The 25076-nt window shown below is 40.5% G+C and overlaps 1 protein-coding gene across 1 annotated transcript in view; it reads right to left on the minus strand.

Annotated features, from left to right (window-relative positions):
• The window catches only part of ift172 (intraflagellar transport 172), a 59598-nt gene that overhangs the window by 15822 nt on the left and 18700 nt on the right, over positions 1 to 25076 (minus strand). Inside the window, exons 13-30 of the mRNA XM_061706967.1 lie at positions 24860 to 24963; positions 23850 to 23935; positions 23151 to 23263; positions 21216 to 21383; positions 19832 to 19968; positions 15507 to 15614; positions 13075 to 13159; positions 12693 to 12785; positions 12434 to 12511; positions 10563 to 10811; positions 8612 to 8690; positions 8297 to 8417; positions 7805 to 7949; positions 6745 to 6834; positions 6418 to 6515; positions 6195 to 6330; positions 2028 to 2144; positions 112 to 254 (exon numbers count right to left, since the gene is read on the minus strand). Coding sequence (XP_061562951.1) covers positions 112 to 254; positions 2028 to 2144; positions 6195 to 6330; positions 6418 to 6515; positions 6745 to 6834; positions 7805 to 7949; positions 8297 to 8417; positions 8612 to 8690; positions 10563 to 10811; positions 12434 to 12511; positions 12693 to 12785; positions 13075 to 13159; positions 15507 to 15614; positions 19832 to 19968; positions 21216 to 21383; positions 23151 to 23263; positions 23850 to 23935; positions 24860 to 24963 — 2150 coding nt within the window. The remainder of the gene's footprint in view (positions 1 to 111; positions 255 to 2027; positions 2145 to 6194; positions 6331 to 6417; positions 6516 to 6744; positions 6835 to 7804; positions 7950 to 8296; positions 8418 to 8611; positions 8691 to 10562; positions 10812 to 12433; positions 12512 to 12692; positions 12786 to 13074; positions 13160 to 15506; positions 15615 to 19831; positions 19969 to 21215; positions 21384 to 23150; positions 23264 to 23849; positions 23936 to 24859; positions 24964 to 25076) is intronic.

Raw genomic sequence — 25076 nt, forward strand, 5'->3', positions numbered from 1 at the left:
CTACTGAAAAGATGCAAAAGTATGTTTTAACAATTTCTTTCAATATTACTAATTTAAGCACTTTAACAAAACTTAATAGGATACTGTATCCTTAGTTTAAGTACTGCTCACAAGTTATTTGCTGAAGACTCAATGGCGTACTCCAGGAGGCCGAATTTAGTGAGTAGCTTGACAGCAGCCTCTCCACCCAGACTCCTTGCCCACAGGAAGGCCACCTGTTTCTGAGCACCTGCACCACCATAGCTCTTTGCCACCTAACACAGACATCAGATATTTCAGAGTTTAATAAATATTCTTTATCATATTTATAATGTGGTGGACCACAGCTACAAACATAATTAGCTACATATCCCAAAGCTACATACATACATTATTATATTGTATTTGTCAGAAAGTATATTGTGCTCTATTAAGATATAACTAATGCAACATATGTGTTTTAACATTTTTTGTTATTATAAGTTCTCTTTCATAGCATTCATTTTATGTCTCACTATGGGGAACGCCTCCTGCATGACCTCATCGGGAGCTTATATACCATTATGCCGGCCAGAAAAAGTTCCTACCGAGAACAGGGACAAGCAATACTTTTACACAGCCAGTTCTGGTCTTTCACCTCTGTCAAGAAAACTCAAATATCCTATATCTCAAAAAATTTGAATATTCTGGGAATCTTAATCTTAAACTGTAAGCCATAATCAGCAATATTAAAATAATAAAAGGTTTGCAATATTTCAGTCGATTTGTAATGAATCCAGAATGTATGACATTTTTTTTTTTTTTTTTTAAATTGCATTACAGAAAATAAAGAACTTTATCACAATATTCTAATTTTCTAAGACAATCCTGTATATATGAGGGATTTCCAGCAGCGCACTTTGTTGAGAGTGAGGGCGCATTGCCACAACTTGATTCTGATAGCTCTGCACTGGCCGGCGATGCACGGGCTGGCGGAACATGCAGTCAGAACATGTCCGCCAGCGCAGGGACAGGTTGTCACTGACGCCGTCGCTGACGTGCACGTCCCGAAAATTGTAACTACGCGTCTAGGCAACGCAGACCACACGCAGACGGAGAGGGCTGTGATTGGTTCGCTTGGTAGCAACGCATTTCCGGTTTCCGGTTTGAAGCAGTCGTGAACTTTCAGCGCTCTTTTCTTCGTGTATTTGTGATTTTTCTTGTTTTAGTTTTTTGCACAATAGTTGTCCTTATCTCTTTGATTCACTGTGACCAGAAAAAGTCGGATAAACCATTCAGGAAAAGAGTCCGAAGGGTTCACGACGGCGTCACGGCAGCAGCGTGTGCTCTGCGTTGGTTTGACACAGAACCATAATTCAGGCTTAAGTGTGTCAATGACATTCATGTCTTATCAGTGCATCCCACAAGCTACTTATAGGATGGTGTCACATCATCATGATCACCAGCTAATCAGGATAGTTGTAATGAAAGAAATGTTTCTAAGGAATGTGCATGAGAGACTATGTGAGAATATAGTGAGTAACCTAAAGTTTTGAATGACGCCTGACATAGACGTCACTGGTGCCAGCCATTGGTCGTTGGTGGAACGGCATTTTAGTTTCTGTTGAGGTCACGCAGGAGGTGTTCCCCATAGTGAGACACTGACCCATGCTACTCAGAGAACCGGGGTCATATGTATACCCAGATAGCAGAATATATTAATTCAATGTTGAATTATGGTCAAAAAGGTTGATTTTGTCATGGTTTGGGGTTTATGTCACGGTTTTGTTTTATTTTGAAATATGAAATATTTCAACGTTGATTCACTCATATTTTGCTATCTGGGTAACATTAAGTTCAAGTACCAAATTCCTTTCATGGGTGACCAAGAATAGAATATGTTCTAAAGCATCTAATAATTAATTTTATATATATGAATATACTGTAAGTATTAAATTATATACATCAGATGATGAATTTAGTAGCACTAGCGGTGGTGAAAAATATGTTCTGTTAACTTTGAAATTGTAAGAGGCATTAAGTGATGAAAACACATGTGATGGATGTACCCTGTATGCTTCCTCCCACATATCATTGACTCTGTACATGTTGACAGCAGCCTTCCACTCTTTAGCCTCCATGAAGTGGTACTCCGCTTCTGAGAATCTGGACTCAGTCTCCAACTCCTGCAACAAGCATTTTTATATAAGATCATAAATTATGCATCACAAGTAGGTAATCTTGACAACCAGATTGTTCATACATGGTAATAAAAAAGTGAACTAAATTAGAATAAGAATAAACTGTGACTTTGGAGGCTGTACAACCTGTACTTCTGAGAAACAGGAAGGTACCGCTGTAATAGACCATAGACTGTATGAGACGATGGACAAACCATAAGGTCATGTGACCCATTGGTTTCTGAAGACGGGTTTTGAAAGCAGTTTTTCCTCGTACAGGGCGCAGTCATGTTGCTCTAGAAGCCGATGGGGACAACCCCACCGCATCGCAATCAAAGTTAGCTTTGCTCCCAACCAGTTTTCAGCCGAGATGCTGTGAGACGTTTACAGCAGAATATACCATTTAACATGTTGACCATAATCAAAAATGAGTGACGTTTAGCTGACGCTGGGTTTATACAAATGGTGGTTGCTTCACTAAGCGCATGACAATTACTGATAAGGAAGTTATAATGGCTAGCCATTGGCTGAACCATCTGCCAATCAATCATATTAGAAATGAATGTAATGCTTTATATAAACTAACTTACTCACACATATACCTACCCCCCCCCCCAGTACAGCAACCTATGACGATGCTTTGCACCGGGAGGCTGCATGCGCTCACTTGGGCTGCTTGTGCTGGACACCCACTTTTTTTCCCTCCTCTTTTCTTGTCTTTTCTGACCTAATGAAAGGGTTGGGCTGACCTTTTGGCTGCAGCCGCAGGCACCTGTCTACCCATGTCTTATCATCTTTGTTTGTTTTTGTTCTCTTTGGACGGGCTGTGCTGGAATGAACTATCGTTGTGCCAGGACACTGGCTCAATGACAAATAAAGAATCTTGAATTTCTCCTTGCATGGTACAAAAAAATTCACTCACCAAAATAGTTGTCATGGGTGTGAAATCAAATGATTGAGACCAAAACAGATGTTTGAACCAGGCTGTAAATATTTATTTCTGCTTTAAAGTTGGACATCTTAACATGGGAGTCCGTTTAGATGGACTTGCTTTTGCAGCCAGCCTCTATTGATCAGTTGAGGAACTGCAACGAATCATAAGCCTTTTCCAGTTTTCGACTCGACTCGACTCCCTTTGACTCCACTAGCCTCAGTCTCAGTCGTTTTCCATTACAGTTTAGTCCCACCTCAATGTGGGCGGAGCCTTCATGGCAAGGCGGCCCAAAAGACCTGTGATTTTTTCTCTTCATTGCACCATGGAGTAGGCTTGCTTGCCATCTTTTGCTGTACTGAAGTTTAGTTGTAAAGTAAATATAGTTGCTGTTGCCAGGTTTAAAATATGGTGGGTGTGTGAAGGAGTTGCTCTCTGGCCAATCACTGGCCTACAGCCCGGGGATATTGCATCTTCAGCTCCAGCCCTCAGCTTGGTTAGAATACCGCCAAGTAGGTGCGAAAAAAGGAGGTACTAACTGGTGCTATCACCTAGTGGAAAACCCTTAAAACAGTAGTTGAGCGGAGCTGAACTGAGTACAGTAGGTACTAGTGTGTGTGTGTGTAGTAGTGTGTTCCGCACGAGCACCATTCCAGAAGTTAGATGGATGGTGTGTGTAATAGACTGTAAAATACAATGCATAAAGCATCGCTTACATGACAGATTAGTTTTCTGTAACGTGGTTTTGAAGCCTCTTCATAGACTGTAAAATAAAGCAAAAATATATATATATATATATGTATACTTTTTCCTTGTATGGTGCGACGCCTTGGAAGCCAAAACTGACAGGAACACACACACACCCACGTATGTCAATCAAAGTTAGGTGTGGCTGGAAGCTCATCAGACACTTTACTCTCTGGCAAATCATTGGCCTACAGCATTGTGATGTTGCATTTTCAGCCCGACTCAGCTTCGTTAGAACCCCGGCCAAGTAAGTGTGTTAGCTGTGGCTGGGAGCTCCTTTAGCTGATCCACGTCCAAGGAGCTGCAGAGCTGCCAGCAAACGTTTACAACAGCACATCCTGCTTCACATGTTGTTTCCGTAGCGAAATGACAAACTACTGCTGCTTTTAGTCGAGGCTGGATTAGTATAAACTGCTGATTACAAAGTAATAATGGCTAGCCGATAGCTGAGCCGACTGCCAATCTAAAGGCTACGCCTCGTACTATAAATGAATTGCTTTCTTCATATAAATTCAACTGATGTGGTTAAAAACAATTAACCCCTTCAGAGTTGTCACGAATGTGAAATTAAACAATATAAGCCAGACTGGTTTTAGGCTGCAAAGAGGCTGTAAATATGTTTGTTAAAAACTGCTTAAAAACGGGGGATGTTTAATTAGGGCCCGAGCACCTTCAGTGCGAAGGCCCTATTGTATCTGTAGGAATTCTTCGCGTTATTATTATTATTTTTCTGACAAAAGGAAGGCCTTTTTGCCCCCTTAAACGTGCCCAAAAAGTCACCAAATTTTGCATGCAAGTCAGGCCTGGCGAAAAATTTGATATTTAATGGTTTGCATTAATGGGCGTGGCAAAATAGCTCAACAGCGCCCCCTTGAAAACTTTGTGCCTCAAGCCCCACAATGCGGCTTGTCGTACATGCACGAAAATCGGTACACACCTGTATCATGGCGCAACTTAAAGAAAAGTCTCTGGGCGTCATGTCGAGAAACCGAACAGGAAGTCGGCCATTTTGAATTAATCGTGTCATTTTGACGAAATGTATGCCTTCCTTCGGCAGTTAATATGGCCCGAACCGTAACGTGCACCCAGGTGTGTTATACATCAAAATGTGAGTCTCCATCCTCTGACACCACGCATTACTTTTCTCTTTCAAAAGCGTTACCGTGGCGACGCTAGAAGCCAAAAAGCGCGCCCACCCATCATCTGATTGGTTCAAACAGAAAAATCTTTGAGCCTCAAGCCCCATAATACGGTTTGATGTACATGAACGAAAATCGGTACACACCTGTATCATGTCGCAACTTAATTAATTGTGTAATTTTGGTGCAATTTATGCCATTCTTTCGGCAATTAATACGGCCCGAACCGTAACGTGCACCCAGGTGTGTTATACATCAAAATGTGCGTCTTCATCTTGCGACTACGCGCATTACTTTTCTCTTTCAAAAGTGTTACCGTGGCGACGCTAGACGCCAAAAAGCGTGCCCCCCTTCATCTGATTGGTCCATATTTGATAGTTCTCCAAAAGTCACCAAATTTTGCACGCAAGCCAGGCCTGGCGATAAATTTGATATTTCATGGTTTGCATTAATGGGCGTGGCCTAACGGCTCAACAGCGCCCCCTAGAATAATTTTCTCTGCCATAACTTTTGAAAGGTTTGACATAAAGAGTTGTGGGTGGTGTCATGGGACTCGGTATTGAGTCCTTGACCATAATTGGTGAAAATTAGCCCCGCCCCTTCTTCGGATTGGTTGTCCCGATTTTCTGCTATAACTTTTGAATGGTTTGACATAGAGAGTCGTGGGTGGTATCATCAGATTCTGTATGGAGTCCTTGACCTTCTTTGGCCTGAATTAGCCCCGCCCCTTCTTCTAATTGGTTGTCCCTTTTTTCTGCTATATCTTTTGAATGGTTTGACATAGAGAGTCGTGGGTGGTGTCATTTCTGATATGCTTATGGGGGACGGTGGCCGTGAGTGCGAGGGCCCGTTCATCGCTGCTTGCAGCTTTAATTGGATATTATTTTCACTTTCAGGACATGTTTTTCAACATAATAATACAACAAAAACCATTTGTTTAAGTAAGGATACATTTCTGCTACTGTATTATTGGGATTTGAAAAATATGTTTTAAGGATCAATAGAAATTATTTGTGCAAATAATTGTGATTAAAGTTAACTGTGTAATTGATTGACAGCCCCAATGTGCGTGTATATATACACACACACACACACACACACACGCATATATACATACATATATATGGAATATATGAATAAAATGCATTCAATTTGAAATTCTTTTTGACAATCAGCTTCAATTCTTGTCCTCAGTATTGATGTTTTGATGTTGAAAACCATTTTCTTTATGTGTTTTACCTTGGCAAGGTGGACATGGGTCTCGGTCAGCAGGTCAGGGTGATGTTTGCCCACTAAACGAATAACATCATCAAACATCCGCTTCTTTTTGTACATAGCGATGGCAAGGTCGGGGTGCTTCACTGCAGTAAACAGTCTGTAACCAAGCCAAGCATTAGTGTTCACTTTTTAAGAATGAGGTTACACATTTTTGTGTAAATCGTCAAAACTAATTAGCATTTACCTCTCAGCCTCCTTGAACTTCCCGTCCCTCTCCAGCTCCTGACCTCTGCTAACATAAAGAGCCGAAACCTCTTCCTCTGTCATGCACTTCATCGCCAGCTGTAAACAAAAGGTATCAAATGAAAACACCCTCATGAATTCTTCCACATTACAGTTACAATATTTACTGGGGAGGAAACTACTCTGCTATGACCATCACTTCATCTGACATTTTAGTTAAATATTGAATGAAAACTATGGGATATCAGGATTAATTTGATAAAAGAAGAAAATGATTATCGAAAATGTAGGTCCTTAGAACGAATGTTAACATTTCAGTGAGTCAAACCTTGTGAGCTTCCTCCCAGTGCCCCGCTGAGGTGTGCATATCTATGGCATCTTTAATGTGACCTCCTTTCACAAACAGCTGTTCTGCCACCTACAGGTCATTTAAAAACAAAGTACACACAGTTCAGATAATATCTTCAATATCACAATATTTTAAAATCATCCATACTTTTTTTTTTTAAGAAAAATGGAAGTGTCCACCACTTTGCTGTGAATAAATCTCTGCTGCATAACACAAGCACATACCCAACTGAATGTCTGACAGCAGTGACTTCAATGCAACAACTAATTTAGACGACCTTGATGATATAGATTAAAAAAATCTTTTGGTCATTGTTCTTGCAGGATATTTTTTCTACAGATAGACAGGTTTGTGCTTCCTCCATTGTTTATAATTTGCTTGTTATCTAAATTACTTTCTGTGAATTTGCCCATGGAGCAATCCGAGAGCAGTATGCTGCTATTTTCAGAGTCTGGTGGTGTGTGGCAGCTGTTTGGCTGAGCTGAGCTCATCAGGACGAGTCACTGCACATCCCCCACAATCATCTTGCTTCCTTTTCATTGTTCTGTTGTAAAGTAGAAAATTCTGGCTTCCACATATCATGATTGGCTTCTGATCATAAGTTCAGCAGATATGGTAATTATATGACCAAATAACAGCACTATTATTTTCCTGGAATATAAAATAACAATCTAATATTTTATGGGAAAACTGACTATAAAGCGATTGGTTTGTTGTCTGTTCCATTCAAACTTTGTGATTGTGGTTTCAAACGCAGCATCACTCCCCTAAAATGTCCAACCAGGGAAAGGTTCATTTATGGCAATCCATGTTTTATTCTCATTTAAAGTACTCATTTAAAAAGAAAAAAATCACTTTGACCCTTTTTAAAATATAAGAAACATATTTTCTTGAACAATTACTATATTTGTATGAAGTGGTACTGTCCTGCTTGGATATTACAGGTTACTGGTTAACATTTATCTCCACTAATTCTACCCAAGATTTACTGACTCTTCACTTTTGCTGTTCTCCCCGTACATTTCTCTCCCTCTCTCACCTCATAGTCCTGCATGGAGGCATAGTACTGAGCTATCTTCACGTAGTATTTCCCTGCCGATGAGTCCTCCTGTAACTCTAGGATGTGAACGGCTTTCTTCCACTGACGAGCTGCAATCGCCGCCTCGATCGCTTTAAAGGAACACCTAAAAGGAAGACAACAGTGACATTTTATCACGATTAAGTCTTATATAGCACGTCATAGCAGTTTTAGTGATACTTTATTGCTTAATTTAAAAGAAATGCAAGTCTTTAAGTCTGGGGATACTGATTTAAAAAAGAAAACAAATCTGGGCCCTGATTAACTGTTTTCATGTCATGTTTTTGGTCATGAAGGCAGTGGTATTTATAGACCTCCCCACCATAGTCCTGGTGATGATTTAAAGGGCTATTGCCTCTTTCTGTTGTACTGTTTTTCATATGTCATCACTCCTATTGTCCATATCTGTGTGTTCTCACCTCTCCCCCCTCATCCCTGCTATACCGTACCCACCCTGCTTCAATGAAGTGGTTGATGGCAGCATCCATCTGTTTCTGCTGGACGAGGTAATCTCCCCAGGTCTCCTCCAGTTTCACCACCTCAGCAGGGAAGGCAACGCGAGCCAGCTCCACCGCTACAGGAAAAAACAGGAAGGAGAAACTTATCCTTGCATAACCAACTAAATACAAACACTCAAGTACTGACCTGTTGTCAAACAGTTTGCCCCTGGATTTAGGTATTTAAATTCAAATTCACTGAAAGTCCCAAAATAAATCATATAGAATAAAAGCTGCATCACAGACCAATACATGATCCCAACTGCCTTACCTTTCCTGTAGGCTCCTCCTTTGCAGTAGCAATCCAAAGCTCTCTGGTTATTCCTGATCTTCTCATACAGATCACCTGCCTGGTCAGGAGAAAACAACGGACATTACATGATTTAAATACTTTAGAAATCCGATCAAAAACTCGTTATCATGTCAATAGCTAGATTCACCAACTCTGATCAAAGAGCTGTATTTTTCTGAAAAATTATTCAAAACATTTCAACAGAAATTAAGCCTAAAAAATATAGCTATTTTTTTCAGTTTCCACCAATATCAGTAGATTAGCTCAGTAACTCCATAACACCTTGTTCCTTTCACACAACGTCATGGCGGGACCTCAATGATGCTCTTTTGTATAAATGGTGGAAAAATCTTTATTATAGCTGCAGATGATTGTGAAATTACTTACTCAAACATTATTCAGTTCAGTTTGATTTTATTTATATAGCATCTATTACAACAGAAGTTGTCTTTAGGCGCTTCCCAGAGACTCAGAACATGAAGCCCGAGCATTTATTACATTACCAGTGGGACGTAAATACTCCCCTAGTGGGAGGAAAACCTTAAGCCAAAGAGTGTCAAGAAAAGACCAACACAACAAACTACGAGAACAATGGAGAAAACAGGTGGCTATGAGATACTTCTAATCAATAACTGAGAAAGGAAAGAGAAGGAGAGATGATGGGCCCCGCTCAGTGGATCATGTTGGAGTCCCCCTGCAGCGTAGCTCTATAGCAGCATATCTAGGATAAAGCTGTGTTTCAGACCAGCTGCTCTGGTCTGGTCCTGCAGCTGCAGCTATGACTCCTGGCCCTAAGACAATAGAGTTTACACTAACTAGAGGTTTACTAAACAGAAAGGTTTTAAGTTTGGTTTTAAAGGTGGAGGTGGTGTCAGCCTCCTTAACCCAGATTGGAAGTTGGTTCCTTAGTAACGGTTCCTGGTAGCAGAAAACTGCCCTCCAAATCTACATTTGGATACTCTAGGAACTACGAGTAAACCTGCACTCTGAGAACAGAGAGCTCTGTTAGGAACATAAGGTACTATCAGGTCTTGCAAATATCGTGGAGCTAGGCCATTGTGGGTTTTATACGCAAATAATAACACTTTTTTATTGGATTCTGATTTTATACGTGGAGCCAATGGAGTGAGGCTAACACTGGAGAGACGTGGTCTCTCTTGTTGATTCCTGTCAGCACGTGCTGCTGCATTTTGGATCAGCTGGAGCCTATTCAGCAAATTACTTGGACATCCTACTAATAATACATTACAGTAATCTAGCCTAGAAGATACAAACGCATGAATTAGTTTTTCAGCATCACTCTGGGAGAGGATGCTCCTAATCTTTGGGATATAATGGAGATGGAAAAACGCTGTTTTACAAACGTGATTAATATACAGTTTAAATGGCAAATCATGGTTGAAAATCACACCAAGGTTTCGCACGGTAGCACTGGAGGCCATCGCAACACCATCTTATGACATGTGGACATCATCTCCTATGTGATGTTGTGCTCTTTTATTTTCAAACCACACAGTCTTCCTTCTTATTTTGTAGGGTGTCCGGTTGCTTAGAAGAATATTAATTAAAAACACAGGAGGCCAATTGTAATTTTGGCCATTAAACAGACCTGAGCTAAGTTTATAAGGTTCTTATCCAGGGAAAAACATGATGAGATCCTTACAAAATACCAACAATAGTGTAAGGTTTGATCATCTATAACCACAGCTTTTTTACCTACAGTATTTGCTACACAAACACAGGCCCACAGACAAGCAGAGGAAAAGAAACACGTTTTTAGACAAACTTCAACAGAAAAGTAGACAGAAAGAAACAGCATACAGGTGGTAGGAGACAGTATAACACTCAGTGGAGAGATCTGTTTGAAGAAGATAAGATATTATATGCAGTATTTTTCTCTAAGTAACAACCATAGAATAGATCCACTCACTCTTTCATAAAACTCTCCCTTGATGAGACTGGCAGCGATGCGACTGACAGTCTCACTGCTGCTGGTTATCTCAGGATGGCTCATGGCCAGACGGGCAGCTTTGGCCGGTAATCCAGCTTTCAGGTAGAGGTGAATGGCACCCTGGAAGTCTCCCTCGCTCTCCTTCACCTCACCAGCTTTCTCATCTTGACCCGACTCCGTTAGCCACTGGTAATATTTCCCACGCAGGCTGTTCAGCTCTGGGTGGCCCTGCAATTATTTGGGATTGAGAGTTTATAAGTGCTACAGACAATTGATGAATTAGCTAGCAAATATTTAGAGGTAAAGACAATTGACACAAGTGAAAGACGATTCAGAAGTGATTGAAAGGTGTTTTCATCAGGAATGCACCAACTGATCGTCTGGTGTCTGGAATCATGCCATTGTCAGCTTGACCGGTTCTAACAGTGATCACCTGGTCAAGGCACTGAGAAATCCTACTCATTTTCCAATCAATAAACGCATTTTATGCACAGCAATCGTGAATCCACTTTTTGCCCATCATTAAAAACAGGAGAAGAGAGGTTTGCCGTTCTATGATGTGTTTACTAAGTACAGAGTACTGAGCGACAGCAACTTGTAACAAAAAATTTAACTGTTCTCTGGGTTTGACAAGATGCTTAGTTCAACATTTTCAACAGAATCACCCCACTGAACATGCTCAGCATGCCTTGTTTTAAAACTCTGCAAGACTGAAGAGCCGTGTTTCTGAGTGGTTGGCCACGAGTATGGGAACACTGCAGGTTATTGTACACATCAGAGTTGTTTCATTCCCATACATATCCAGGTGTTACAGTGTTACTGTGTGTCACTGGTGAACAGGAAGGTGAGTACAGATGCCTGATGGACCTGTGGACGGCGTTGATGCAGAAACTCAACTTGAATGCAAAGATAAGCTTTGGAATTTAGAACAAAGTCAAACTCAATTTCCAAGTTGAGAGAAAAGGTTGGGGTTGCAGTGTACGACAGATACCTGGTTCTCCACATGGACAATGGAACAGATTTGAGATCCAACACTGAGAATACAAAAGAGGGAGCAGATTGTGCTTTTTGACGACGCTTACATCCTTCTGTGTTTGCAACAAGATGTTGCATATATCTTATAAGTCTGTGGTGGAAAGTGCAGTGTTATCCTAGTCATCTGTTGGGGTAGCAGCATTAGAATCAGTGACTCAAAGGAACTGCACAAAATGATAAAGAAAGGTAGCTTTGTGCTGGGGGCCGCTCTGAAGACCTGGAGCTGATTGTGCAGACAAAGATTTTGCATGTTTTGAAAAACATAATAAACAACATTTCACAACACATTACTAAACATGAGTATCTCCAGTTAACGACTACGTTATATCTTGGATATCTGCCCTGACCAAAGCTATGACCTTATATAATTATTCTATAAGCAAGGATGCCAGTTAAAAAAATTATAATAGACAAATTAACTAAGATAAAAGTTAGATATAGCTCTACCTTGAATCAAATAATTGTTCTTTTCCCAATTAATAAAATACAAATGAATTCTACTCCGTAGAAAAAATTGACAACTGTATGCAAGGGTTTAAAAGTCATTGCTCTTGTTTTTGACTTGTAAAAACATGTATTCACATGTTCCTTCAATTTCTACACTAATTTCAGGTTGTATCTTTCTAGGTGAGGGGCGAGGGACACCTTGGACAGGCCAGTATCATGTACGTTATTTTCAAATAATAAATAACTTTCTGAATAAAGAGATGAGTCCCTTGAGACCTTTCCCTTTTTTCCACATCGTTTCTAAGGATTCACTATGTATCACTAGCTAAATGTATTGAAAACAATGCCTTGGGAAAAAGCTTTTTTACCTTGCTTTCAGCCACAGCAATGCAGTCATCCCACATGTGGAGCATCTGGTACATTTCTATTGCTTCATCAATGGCATTCTGAAGATAAACAAAATATATGAATCATATATGCTTGAAAGATAACTTAATTAAATAATGCATTTGTCTGTGTATAATGTATACACTGTAAATTGTCATCTGTCCCAGGACAGTCCTGGAATCATGGAACCTAACATGTTTGTATAAGCATGTATGTATAAGAATGAGGTGTGTCGGCAACCTGCTCCATATAATGCATCTCAGCTAGTTTAAAGTTCTTATCCAGCATGGCAACACGGGCTTGGACTTGGTAATATGCTGTCCCATCTTCTCCCTGATTATAAAATACACAGATTAGAACATACATAAGCCACTGATTTCTCATTTTGTACGTCTCAAGAATGTTCTTTAAATGCAAAATGTACAAAAAGACTATTTTGGTTTCCATTTTCATCATGAACATCATGAATCTTTAAAGCGAGTACTGAGTAATATGGGTGCATATAGCTACCCCATAAAGCTACTTAGTAGTATTATAAAACACTTTTAATCATCTAATTCCAAAGTATTAAAGGCATCATTAAACTCCATGGCAACTGTTTCTGCACTCTACTGTAACACACCATTTCCTGTGAAACTTTATCTGCAATCTCATTTGTTTGGTGTAGATATCGAACAACTGACACATCCCCTAGTGCAGCGAAACACCTGCAAAACAAGAGACGGTGAAAATCGGAGAAAAAGTAAGCAAGCGCTGGCAAGCTCCGTAGAACCATAAAACAGAGAAACAAGTCAATCCAGTGAAGGCACACTGAAGCTCTGAAAACCTGTGAAATTAATGACAATAGATCAGAACTTTAGTATAATTATCTTTCAGGTACACAAAAGTGTAAAAGCTGACAAAAGCACATCTTAGCATTTGACTACTTTTATTACCCAACACTGATGGAACAGTTGCATCAGATTAATGATCAAATCATCAAAAAAAAAAGTCTGTCCCATTCTTTTATCTCCCCCTGCATTAATATGGCTTCCTATCCTCATTCACCAGATCTAATGAGAAAAATAATGATGGCAAGACTGAAAGGTAGAAATGGCATGAAATTAGAGGTGACTTTGATGATAAATGAAGGTAGAGGAGGAGTGTGTATGTGTGGATACTTGAATTTACCTACAGTCGATTTCATACACACACACTTATGAAACTGCCCAATTTTTTTAAATATTTTTCTTTTTTTTATATTTTTATCCCCGATTTTTTTCCCATTTTTCATCACCCAGTGCTCCTACCTAAGTAACAGTCCTGTGCATTGCCATCCTCTACCAACCCCGGGAGGACCCTGCACTGAGCTCAGGTCTCCTCCTTAACCTGAGGAGTGAGCAGGCCGCATCTTTTCACCAGGCAGGGTGGGGTTTCTCCGGCTGGATGTAGCACGTGGAAGGATCACGTTATTCCGGCCAGATCCTCCCCACCCCATCTGGCGCCCCGGTTGGCCAGAGGTGAAATGTATAGCCCAGGACTGCGTGCATGTTTTTGTGAGGGTAGCTCACATTGCTACCCAAGGGAACACGGGGAGAACATGCAAACTCCAACCCCACCCAGGGTGTGGGCGCTGAAGTCATGGGGGAACTAACACGCACTTCAGCGCCCACAGCGTCCCCGGCAGGAATTGAACCCAATATTTTTCTTTAATAAAAAAAAAGTCCAAAATAACAAAAAAATAAATGTCATCCTTGATATAGCTTTAATTCAATATTCCAACAAACAAAAGTATCTGAGATAGATAGATATTTCTCCATTATTGAGAATATCTTAAATAAAACTACCACAGGTTCATTGTATAAATCTGAACACCTCCCAACAAAGGCTTTGTGGAAGCACCGTGTTCCTTTGTTACAACATCAAAACTTTGTAAATAAGTCTTTATTAACTGAACACGTCGAGATTTGGGAATTTTATCATGCTCTTTGCAAAAGAGTTCAAGCTCATTCAATTTCATTGAGGTCTGCGCTCTCACTAGGCCAGTCCAAGACTTTTTTTTTCTCTTTCTGAAGCCACAGCTCAGTTGATTTCGATGTGTCTTTAGGATCACCATTGTGTTGGAATCAAATCCATTCATTTTTCCCCCGGTTTTTGAGAGAGAACATAAGTTCTTCATTTCCATATATCTGGACAAATGCTCAGCTGCTTCACTGTTGATATGGTGATGCTCAGGTGTTTCTGTATGGATTTTACACCAATTATACCATTTAAGTCAAACACTACAGCCTTTTTTTTCTTTTTTTTGTAAGAAATTACTTCTAACTTACCCTACCCCACAGCTTAGATTTGTGCAGATTATAGGAGATGATAGTCACATAGCTGTTGGCCTCTAAGTTACCTTCTTGATAACTTTTCTCCTTTGTAGTTCACCATGATCTCTGCAATGTCTCTGTGGTGCCACATTTTCTTTGAGACTGTTCCAGTACCTTTTAAAAATTCCTTTACATCTCCCTCCTGGTACTTTTCAGGCTTTAAGTCTTGGAGTTTCCCTGGCAACTCAGTGTGAAGTAGTTAGTAACCCCAGACAATCAATCATATATTTCAGCAACAGCTGACTTTTATCTGGTTTTAATGAGAATAATTTAAAATGATGATGGGTGTATGCCATCTATCTACAGGCCTAATTTTGGATTTGACTGGTTAAGTCTGAGAACAGACAGAGCCCCCATGATGAAAGGGTGTACATACTTATGCAATTAGGTTCTTGTAAGTTATCTTTTGTCTTTTATGTCTTTTTGTCTTGAAATGTCCCTAATTATTAAATGTTTATTTTTTTTCCCTGGATTGGAAAGATGTGACACTTTTGACATTTATGTTGTTATTGCCATCTTTACAAAAGTCTGCAATTTTGTAAGAGTGGGTACGGTAGACTTTTCATATTGTAATTTTAGGAATACAGCATTGCCTTTTTTCTTTCCATTTGCCCTAAAATGTCTCACAAAGTTACAAAGAAAATGATAACCAACGTAATAAGTCAACAGATAAAACTGTGTGAGGGTTCATCGAGTGGACCTTTCTGCGATATGAAGCTGGCGAGCCTTGAGAGCAAGCTTGCTGAGTGTTTTCCACATGGCCTCGGTCTCTGGTGACATCTCCAAAGTCTCCAGGAAGGCTGTTGCTCTGTAAACATACAAAAACACACGTGCAGAAGTTGAGTAAAGTACCATATTTTCCGGACTGTAAGTCACAGTTTATTTTTTTTCATAGTTTGGCTGGTCCTGCAACTTGTACTCAGGTGCGACTTATATATATTAAAATATATAATTTCACATGCTCTTAAATGTTACTTCACTCTGACCAACATGACCAAGGAGTAAACATTACCTACAGCTACGAGAGGGCGCTATAGGCTTGTGACAACTACCGGCATGTGCTACTTCTGTACTACTGAAAATTATGGTAATTTAAACATCAATTTAAAAGGAGCTTGAGGCAAGAATAAGAAATGGGACTCATTAGTGCTACGACCACCGTTGGGGGTACTGCAGCCAACAGCAAAGCCAGCACGGGAGAACGGGGAGAACGCACATGCAGCGTCATTTGACGTCACATCCGCAGGACAGTGCGGGAAATTCCGGTCTGGAATTGCAGCACATTTTGCAGCACACAGCCTGTTCAAAGCAACGGAGAGATACGCTAGAGCAGTGGTCCCCAACCTTTTCTGTACCGCGGACCGGTTTAATGTCTGACAATATTTTCACGGCCCAATCTAAAGGTGTAGCTGATAAAAACTAAATAAAATGACCGGCATTAAAAACTGTGGTATTTTCGCTATAGTAGTAGTAATAATAATCATAATAATAATAATAAAAAAACATAATTTTTGAAGAAATAAAATGAAATAATGGAAATTGTAAATTACCTATAATATCAGTGTTTCTATAAATGTGTTTTTATGTTTGTTTTCTCATTAACGTTATTTAAAGCCAGGCTTTTATTTTATTGTTATTGTTGTTATATTAAGTAGACCGATATTTTGTGCTTTTATTTTGAAGGCGTCTCGCAGAGACCTCGTAAACATCCGGCGCTTCGGACTTTAAGGGTAAAAGTTTAACGGCAGTAGAAAGTGTGTCTGAAAGACTAAACGAGTGTCAGGAATGCTAAAGTGGAGCCTTACTGACACAAAAAGCACCTACTGATGAGGATTTGTGCAAATTTTATACCGTATTTATGTCCAGCTTGAGTTTGGTCGCTCATGTATTGTGGTACCTTTATTGCCAACCGAGCGAGCAGCTACGTCGGTCTGTATTTAAGTTAAACTTATATGAATGTAGAAAGACTAACTATTTTATTTTATTCCTTTATAGCTCTTACGGTGTGTTTGCAGTGTATTTACATCCAAGGAATAAAAACATTGTGAACCATCAGTTTGAGAGTCAACCATCATCAGTCGGGGATTCTACAGAAATTATTTTTTAATAATTTTTTTTTTTTTTTTTTTTTAAGAATTTTTTTTTTTTTTTTTTTTTTCTCTCTCTGTGCGGCCCGGTACCAAATGACCCACGGCCCGGTACCGGGCCGCGGCCCGGGGGTTGGGGACCACTGCGCTAGAGGGCTCATTCGTTTTGGTTTGGAACGCTTCATCTGACATTATTACTAGAAAACTTAAAACGTATACGCATTTTTTTTCATAAATCCTGCCTCATTCTCCTTTAAATACAGCTGAGAAACTTGCTTACCGGTAACTTCCTTGTTGGACTAGCATGCTTGTTAAGTTAATTCTGCCTATTCATCCTCTATGTTATTCTGTAGCTGAACAACTATTAATGTGTTACGTTAACATACCGGACACCTTTCCAGCCTATTGTTTTTTATTCTATTGTTATTATTATAACTTGCCTTTCCAGATGGAACATCACTTCTTGGTCAAATAAATTTCACCCAAAAATTTCACTAAAAAAATATAAATATAACCACCAGTCTGCAGGGGAATTTCTCTGTATATCTTCCATAATCTAGAAGTGTCAATATGTGATATTTGGACTCAAGATTTGCAGCTGCCCATTCCCAGATTATCTCAATGTGTGTACCACCCAGTTGTAGAGTTTTTAAAAGACATGTGAGAAGCAAGAAGAGGTTCTTGAAATCAACTGATGCTATATCAGTCCTATGGTGGGTGTCAGAACTAATCTATTCAATCTTCTGATGAGGTCACATAAAAGATGATCTCCACACTAGAACAAAAATGAATGCCATGCAACAGAAAGCCCAGGAAAGTCATAGGGATTCCAGTGATGCCAGAGTTACAAGGCAGTCAATGTAAATATAAATCATTGGATGTTATAAAAGCCTATAACAAAGTTATAAAAAGTATAAAAGCCTTAAAAAGTTCTAAAAAAAGAGCATTTGAAGTAATAATTAGTCACTCTTAATTTGTTTGCATTTCCCATCTCGTTGTGTAGAGCACGAGCCAGACATCAATTCGAACATTTTCATAACTATTCTTACTCAGAATTTTGTAAAAAAGGGCCGGCCCCCGTCTACTGGATGGCCGGTGGGGGGGCGCGGGTGTCTTATCAGGGCCGGCTTTGCTGGTCCTGCCTCCTGGCTTCGGCCTCCGCTCCCCCTCCTTCCCCCCCTACACGATTCATACGCACATAGGCGAAGGGCGGGGGGCCCGGGTCGTGGGGGGCATTGTCCCGCGTGGCCCGGCACTCCCCGCCTCACGGTTTTAACAGCAAAATAGACACTGCACATTCAACACTTAATAAAGACATTTGACAGGGACACGTAGTTCGGGAGGGGAGGGTCGGTGTCAAATCGATACTTGGCCCTCCCCCTCCCTGTTTTTATGGCATTAATCACATGCACTCAACACCAGGGGCGGGAGGGGGTCCCACATCACCCGCGTTCCCTCACCGGCCTGGGATAGGTGGGTCGGGATACCCGGGCCCGGCGGGGCTCGCCGTGCAGCCTGGGGTGCCTTCTGGCGGTGCTGGATTCCCCGGGGAGGGGGAAACGGTGCGTGATTGTGTGTCTGTGTCGGTGAGAATGCGGTACGGAAGGGTCCTGCCATGGAGGATTTGGGCCTCCATTGGCAGGACATCAAAACTTAATAATTTATCAATATTATATTATACAAAGATGGTTATTATTATTATTATTATTATTATTAGTATTATTAGTATGTATAGTATATCATATTATTAGTAGTATAGATATCGGATAGTTGAATGGATGAATGAATGGGATGCCTGGGTCTGGGGCCCTCTGTTGTCGGGCCTACACGGGTGTCGCCCTGTTGGGGGGTTCCCTCTCTCCGGGCCCGTCTCCGGTCCCCCCCGCTGCCTCTGCGGCGGGGCGCCCCTCTGGTCTTGGAGGGCCACTTTTGTGGGGGGCGGGTGCGACTGCCCGCGTCGGCGGCCGGGGCGGCTCTGTCTCTCCGGGCAGGCTGGCCCCCTGCCGGGTGGGGGTCGTTGGCCTGAAGCGTGAGGGTCTCCTGGCCGCGTGTCCGGCCCGGACCGGGTGGCCGGGGATTCTTCCCGCGCCGTGGGGGCCCCGCCCGCGGACCCCCTCGGCCGCCGCCGGGGGGGGGGGGGGGGGGGCCTCGCAGGCGGTGGGTTGCCTCCCTTCTGCTTCTCCCCTCTGTGGGGTTGCCGGTGGCCTGGGTTCCGGGCTCTTCCGTGTCGGCCTCTGGTCTCGCGGGTGCTCCCCCCCCTCCCCCACTATAGATACACTTCAGGTACAGCTTTGTTTGGTTTATTACACACACACACACACCACACACACACACACACACACACGCACACACACACACGCACACACACACGCACACACACACACACACACACACACACACACACACACACACACACACACACACACACACACACACACACAGGCTTGTTCACCTGCATGCTGGCTCTCTAGTTTTTGGGGTTAGGTAGCGGTAGCGGTAGCTTAGCTCAGACTGCGATCAGATCTCAAGATTTAGGTCGATTGCTGTTGTTGTTTTGGTTGGCTCCGTGCCGGTTTCGTGTTTTGTTTGTGGTTTTTTGTTGCAGATTTCCAGTGCTTGACGTGTGTTTCCGTGTGTTCCTGCTTCCTGGATTGGCAGTGGATGTCGTCACCCCCCCCCCCAAAAAAAAAAAAAAAAAATCACTGGGTTTGTATGTGTATATTTATGTATGTGTACGCATATGTATGCGTATATATATGTATATATATTAATTATAGTAATAATGCACTTATATATGCTTTTGGTTTCTACCGTCATGGTATCAATCATTAATATGTGTGCAGACAAGAGAAAAAAAAAAAAAAAAAATAATTTTGTAAAAAAAAATACCTTTCAGCTTTGATGGCTTGTACATTTTTCCTATGGGGCCTGAACTTACCTGTCATAGTCACCATCATCAATAGCAGTGCCAAACTCAATTAGGCCTTCATCCAGCGTGTATGCCACTGTGTTGACGCCCTCTGTCACGACCACATCTGTCTTGCCATCGCTTCTCTCTAGATCCACAATGTCTCCCTGACAAAAAAAAGAACAAAACAAATGTGTACAAGTACATACTTAAAGAATTTGCATCCTTCATTTGACGCTCCTTTATACCTCTATCTTATCTAAAGTCAACACGATTTTTTTTCTCTGATTTTTACTCTGAAACCTAATTTGGATTCATTACAAATAACTAAAGATCGGTGCTTTACACATAAAAAATGTATGAATTCATAAAATATAAAATATATTGACTGCAAAAGTCAAAAGTTTTGCATTTGAGTTTTGCTTCGCTATTAAGAGCAAAATCTAGTTCACAGCTAAATAGATCATCATTTAGGAACAAAATAAGCTAATAATTCTCTTCTGAACTTCGTTAATTGGTGTAATGCTTTGGTAACAGAAATCTAACAGAAATCTAGGAAATCCTTTTGGTGTTTTTTTTTGTTTTTTGTAAAAGGAAACATTATTTTGTAAATGGAAACATCTGTAAAATGTTGTTCATATGCAACAGTTCATAATATCAGCCTCTAAAAACCTAAAGAAAATTTAAAGGGAAGCGTATATGACTGAATACCTACAAGGCTACCATTACATTATTTCAGCAACTGTACCAGTGGGGTTCTGACGACCTGGGCCATTGAACAAATAACTTAACAGGACTGTCCAATATTTCTGTCTGTTTGATCTGTGCTACTGCAAACTGAGTTTGATGTGTGTGTGCACACTGTGAAGCTTCAAGGTGAGTGTAGGTACTGTATTCTCTCCAATATGGCACAACATGCTTCAGATTGAGTGTAATTTGTATCTAAACTGAAGTACAAAGTTAAACTATGACAGTTAAAGCAGCACATCCCGAGAATGAAGGAGATGTGGAAGTGGAAGTGGTTAATTCTGCCCAATAAAATCAGCTATTATGAACAGTTGTCATAAAAGCATCTGTTGTATTTTTACTAAAGGATGGTGTAGACCTGAGGAATGTCAACTTTTGAAAAAAAAAAGGGCTTACTATCCATCCATCCATTTTCTATACCTGTTTAATCCTGTACAGGGTCATGGGGGTCTGCCGGAGCCTGTCTCAGCTCATTACAGGTGAGAGGCAGGGGTAGGACATAATTTACTTCCTTTAAAAAAATACAGCTGATAAGTTGGAGTGTTTTTTAGCACCGTTGCCTCATGGCAGAAATATTGCTGATTCAACTTTGGTTGCATGGTAATTCAACCCAGAAATACAAAATGTGGTATCAATAAAGGTAAATAATGCAGCTAAATGGTCTCACCTTGATTGGGAACATGGTGATGCTTTCTGGGCTGTCGATACTGTACCAAACACAGATGTTTCCCCTGTTTTGGGCAACAATCACATCACTGCCGGGCACCCACTGGACATATGAGCAGTAACTCAGCAACGTGGTCTTTATCGTGGACTCTATATCGTATAGATGGAGCTGAGAAGTAAAGAGAAATATAGGGACGTAGAGAATTTATTAACAAAGTCATAATATGCAGTTTTCCAAAACATGAACATATACTTAACTTAACTTATATAGCTTATCTAACTTTCTTAATTTGGATGGGTTCAGAATAAGAGCATTATCCTGCTTGTTCAAGTACCAAAAAAATCCCATCCATCATCTCCTAATGACATATAGCCCCAGCATCCCACATCATGACAGTCCTAGAGAGACCCTTGTTGGTCCTGACTAAGCAAACAAGAACCTTCCAGGACCACCACTGCAGTTTGGTTATCATTGTGGGGTTGGAATTGAAGATGCCGTCATCCACCTACTTCAACAAACCTACAGTCATCTGGACAAAGCAAGCCTCAGTACTCTGAGGATCGTGTTCTTCAAATCCTCCAACGCATTTAACATCATCAAGCCTGCATTTACAGCAGCAAGGGAATAAATGGATATAGCCATCAAAAGGGCAAAAGCTTCCTATGTCCAATAGATAGCATGTCTTGTTTGCCACCAGTGACCCCATGAGGATGTGAAGAGGTATAAAGACCATTAAGGGCGATAATAGAAGGGATGCTGACTGTCTATGCAATCCCTCGCTGTCTGATGCTCTGAATACTTTCTACGCCTGCTTCGAGCTATCAAACTCCTCTCACAGCAGCAGGCTCACCAGAGGCGCTGCCCCTCAGTGTGTCTGCGGTTCATGTCAGGATGCTGCAGAGGATCAACAGTCGGAAACCAGCGTGACCTGACAGAATTCCAGGACTTGTTCTTCAAGATTGTGCTCTGGAACTGGGGGTGATGGGAAACGTTTTCAACACCTCTCTGTCCCAAGTTGTGGTGCCGGTTTTGCTGGTTTTGGTCCAGATGAAGGACTCGGTCAACATCACTGTGGACCGACAGCAGCAAGTATACAGGAAGAAGTGGTTTGCGTCTGATGCAGTGCCAGTTAGCTCTCGTTTAATACCTCTAACCTAGCCAACAAACTGCTGCTGTTGGGGTTGAAAACAACTATGTGCAACTGTGTGCTGAACTTCTTCACGGGCATAAGGCGTAGCTGCCTCAGCAAATGTCAGACCACTACGCTGAGGTGAACTTCATGAACTCTGCACTTCTATTCCATATGCTGCTCATTTTTTATAAACAATGTGTTTTCATGACCAACTTTAGTTTGCTAATGCTTTACATTTTTGATTCATTTCATTTATTTATTATCAATTTTTAAATGATGGTCTTGGGAAATAATATTTGTTCTTTGTTTTTTAACAATATAGAAGCATTGAACCTATAATTAAAAATTAGGCCAAATATTGTGATATTTCAGCGTGAGCTTTTACAAGATAATGTCTCAAGATAAAGTCACTTTTAGTTTGTTCTGTGTTTTGTTTTCCCTGGGACTTAATAGAATAGTACACTTAAGAAACAAGTAAATAAAACATTGCAGATGAAGTCAACTAATACTTATATCTAAACAGCACGAACACCCTCAAATTACAAAAATGGCAACTGTGGTTGCACTGTGGTTGGAAATAACTGCAGTAGGACATAAAATGTCATAGCTATCATGGTAAAGTTATGAAGCCAGCATGTAGCAAAATGCCTTGATTATTCATCCCAACTTTCTGTCATTCCTGGACAACTAAGATGCTAGCAGAGGCCCATAAGGTATGTTTTGGGTGATAGACAGGACTTGAGGTCTGTATCTCATAGTTTCCAGTATTTCAGCCCCTCAGGGTACTGAGGTTTCAATCTCACCCGCATCTTCTTGTCCCTGAACAACAGTTTGCATCCGGTTTCACTGAGCTCCAGCCAGTCAATCTTGGAGTCATGGCATATGGTTCCCAGATTATAGCCTCCAGCCAAGTCCACTGAGGAGAAAATACAACTGACAGATTAGCTGAGCAGCAGTCATACTACCATTGAAAAGCTTAAAATGACCCTTTATATAAAGCCCCGATTCCACTGAGCGGTTCTGAGCGCCCCAGGCAGGACCCCAGGGATGAGGGCCATTATGAGGCCATGGTGAGGTCTGCCCCACACACACCTACATGTATGCTAACCAATTGTTATATAGTACACACCACACAATATATAATATCCACTTAGATGTTAAACTTAAGACATGTACATACCCATACATTTACATGTTTAATTGTCTTTATTGAGGACCAAACAATTTTTTTTACCATAAGCTTATATGTACACTCACTGTATTATATGTACACTATGTACAAAGTTAAAATGCATTTATATGCGACTTTCAGGTTATACCAAATCTAGAATTAACGATTAATATACATGCAGACAAATACAATACTAATGAATTTACAGACTTTTGTCCCTAGGAAAGACTTAATCAAAAGATACTTTTATAGTGGATATTGCTTACATCATTTTTTTTAAATTGTATTCCAATAAAAAAAGTTTACAAACTCATGACTTCTCATGTCTTACCAATGGCAATGGTCTTTATGTCAATCAGGTAAGCAAGCTTCTTGTTGTCTTCAACTCCTCTCTGCTTCCTCTCATTTAGTCGCACACTAGAAACACAAAATAATATGAAGACACAAACATACACAATTAAGTTCAAAACAGACAATAGTTGATGTAAAATAAGATTTGCATCATCATAAACTGGCTTCTGCTCCCAGGAAACACCTGCTCCTGATTTGATCATGCTAGAGTCCAACTACAAGCATGTGGCAGTCCATATACTGTATGATAAAACCTCCTGCCTCAACAACATGCCCTGTGTTGTGTCGACAGGTCAGAATACATATATAACATGGATCTGTGCTCATTTACACACTCCTGCGCACTCCTTTCTATCGTGATACCTGCGATTTCCACAAAACTCAATACAGCCATCTTATGGACAGAAGTGTAAATGCATGTTATATCATGCATGCATATTCTTTAACTGCATGCAGAGCATATTACAATGCCATTTTATTTGATTTTATTTAGAAATATAGGAAGAAAATGACTGATCCATCAAATAACACATATTCACCTGCAGGGAAACAACAGTAAAAGTAGGCATTGAGACATATTTAAAAAAGCTCAAATTGGAAAATAGTGTAGAAAGTTCTTACTACAGTGCTAAATGGAAAAATGTCTCTGGCTTTGGATGACTTCTATTGTTTTAAGGGTATGCTAGACAATTTTGCCCCTTGGCTGTTATAAAAGTTCTCCAAAGAAATTGCAAGTAATCTGGGAAAGTAAATTAACTCAAAGTCCGCTAAAGGTTTTTACTTCAGTGCCCAAAATTATGAATTTTAACTTCCAAATAAATATTTTCTTAGCAATTTTAAAACATTTTTTAAATCTTTCATGTAGTGTATTTAAATCTGGAAAACAACCAATTTTTACCACATTTGTTCCTGAAACCCCGCAAACCTGTTAATGTGCTCTGTATCATTCAACATCATCATTAAATGTGTCTTAGGCACAACTTTGCATACCTTATGAGGTGGGGATTCATAAACTCTGTCCTGACGGATCCCAAGATCTCGTTGTTACTGTACTCCACTAAGCTCAGCTCTCCAGCATTAAAAATCATGCACACCTGAAAGAAGTTATTATTTAAAGAAGACAGTAGTAAAAACAATAGTTTACAGAAGCTGAGATCTAGTCTCCTTGTCAAACTCTGTCATATTCAGCTGAAAATATTATACACTG

The sequence above is a fragment of the Cololabis saira genome, chromosome 18, assembly GCF_033807715.1.
Source record: "Cololabis saira isolate AMF1-May2022 chromosome 18, fColSai1.1, whole genome shotgun sequence".
Lineage (NCBI taxonomy): Eukaryota > Metazoa > Chordata > Actinopteri > Beloniformes > Belonidae > Cololabis > Cololabis saira.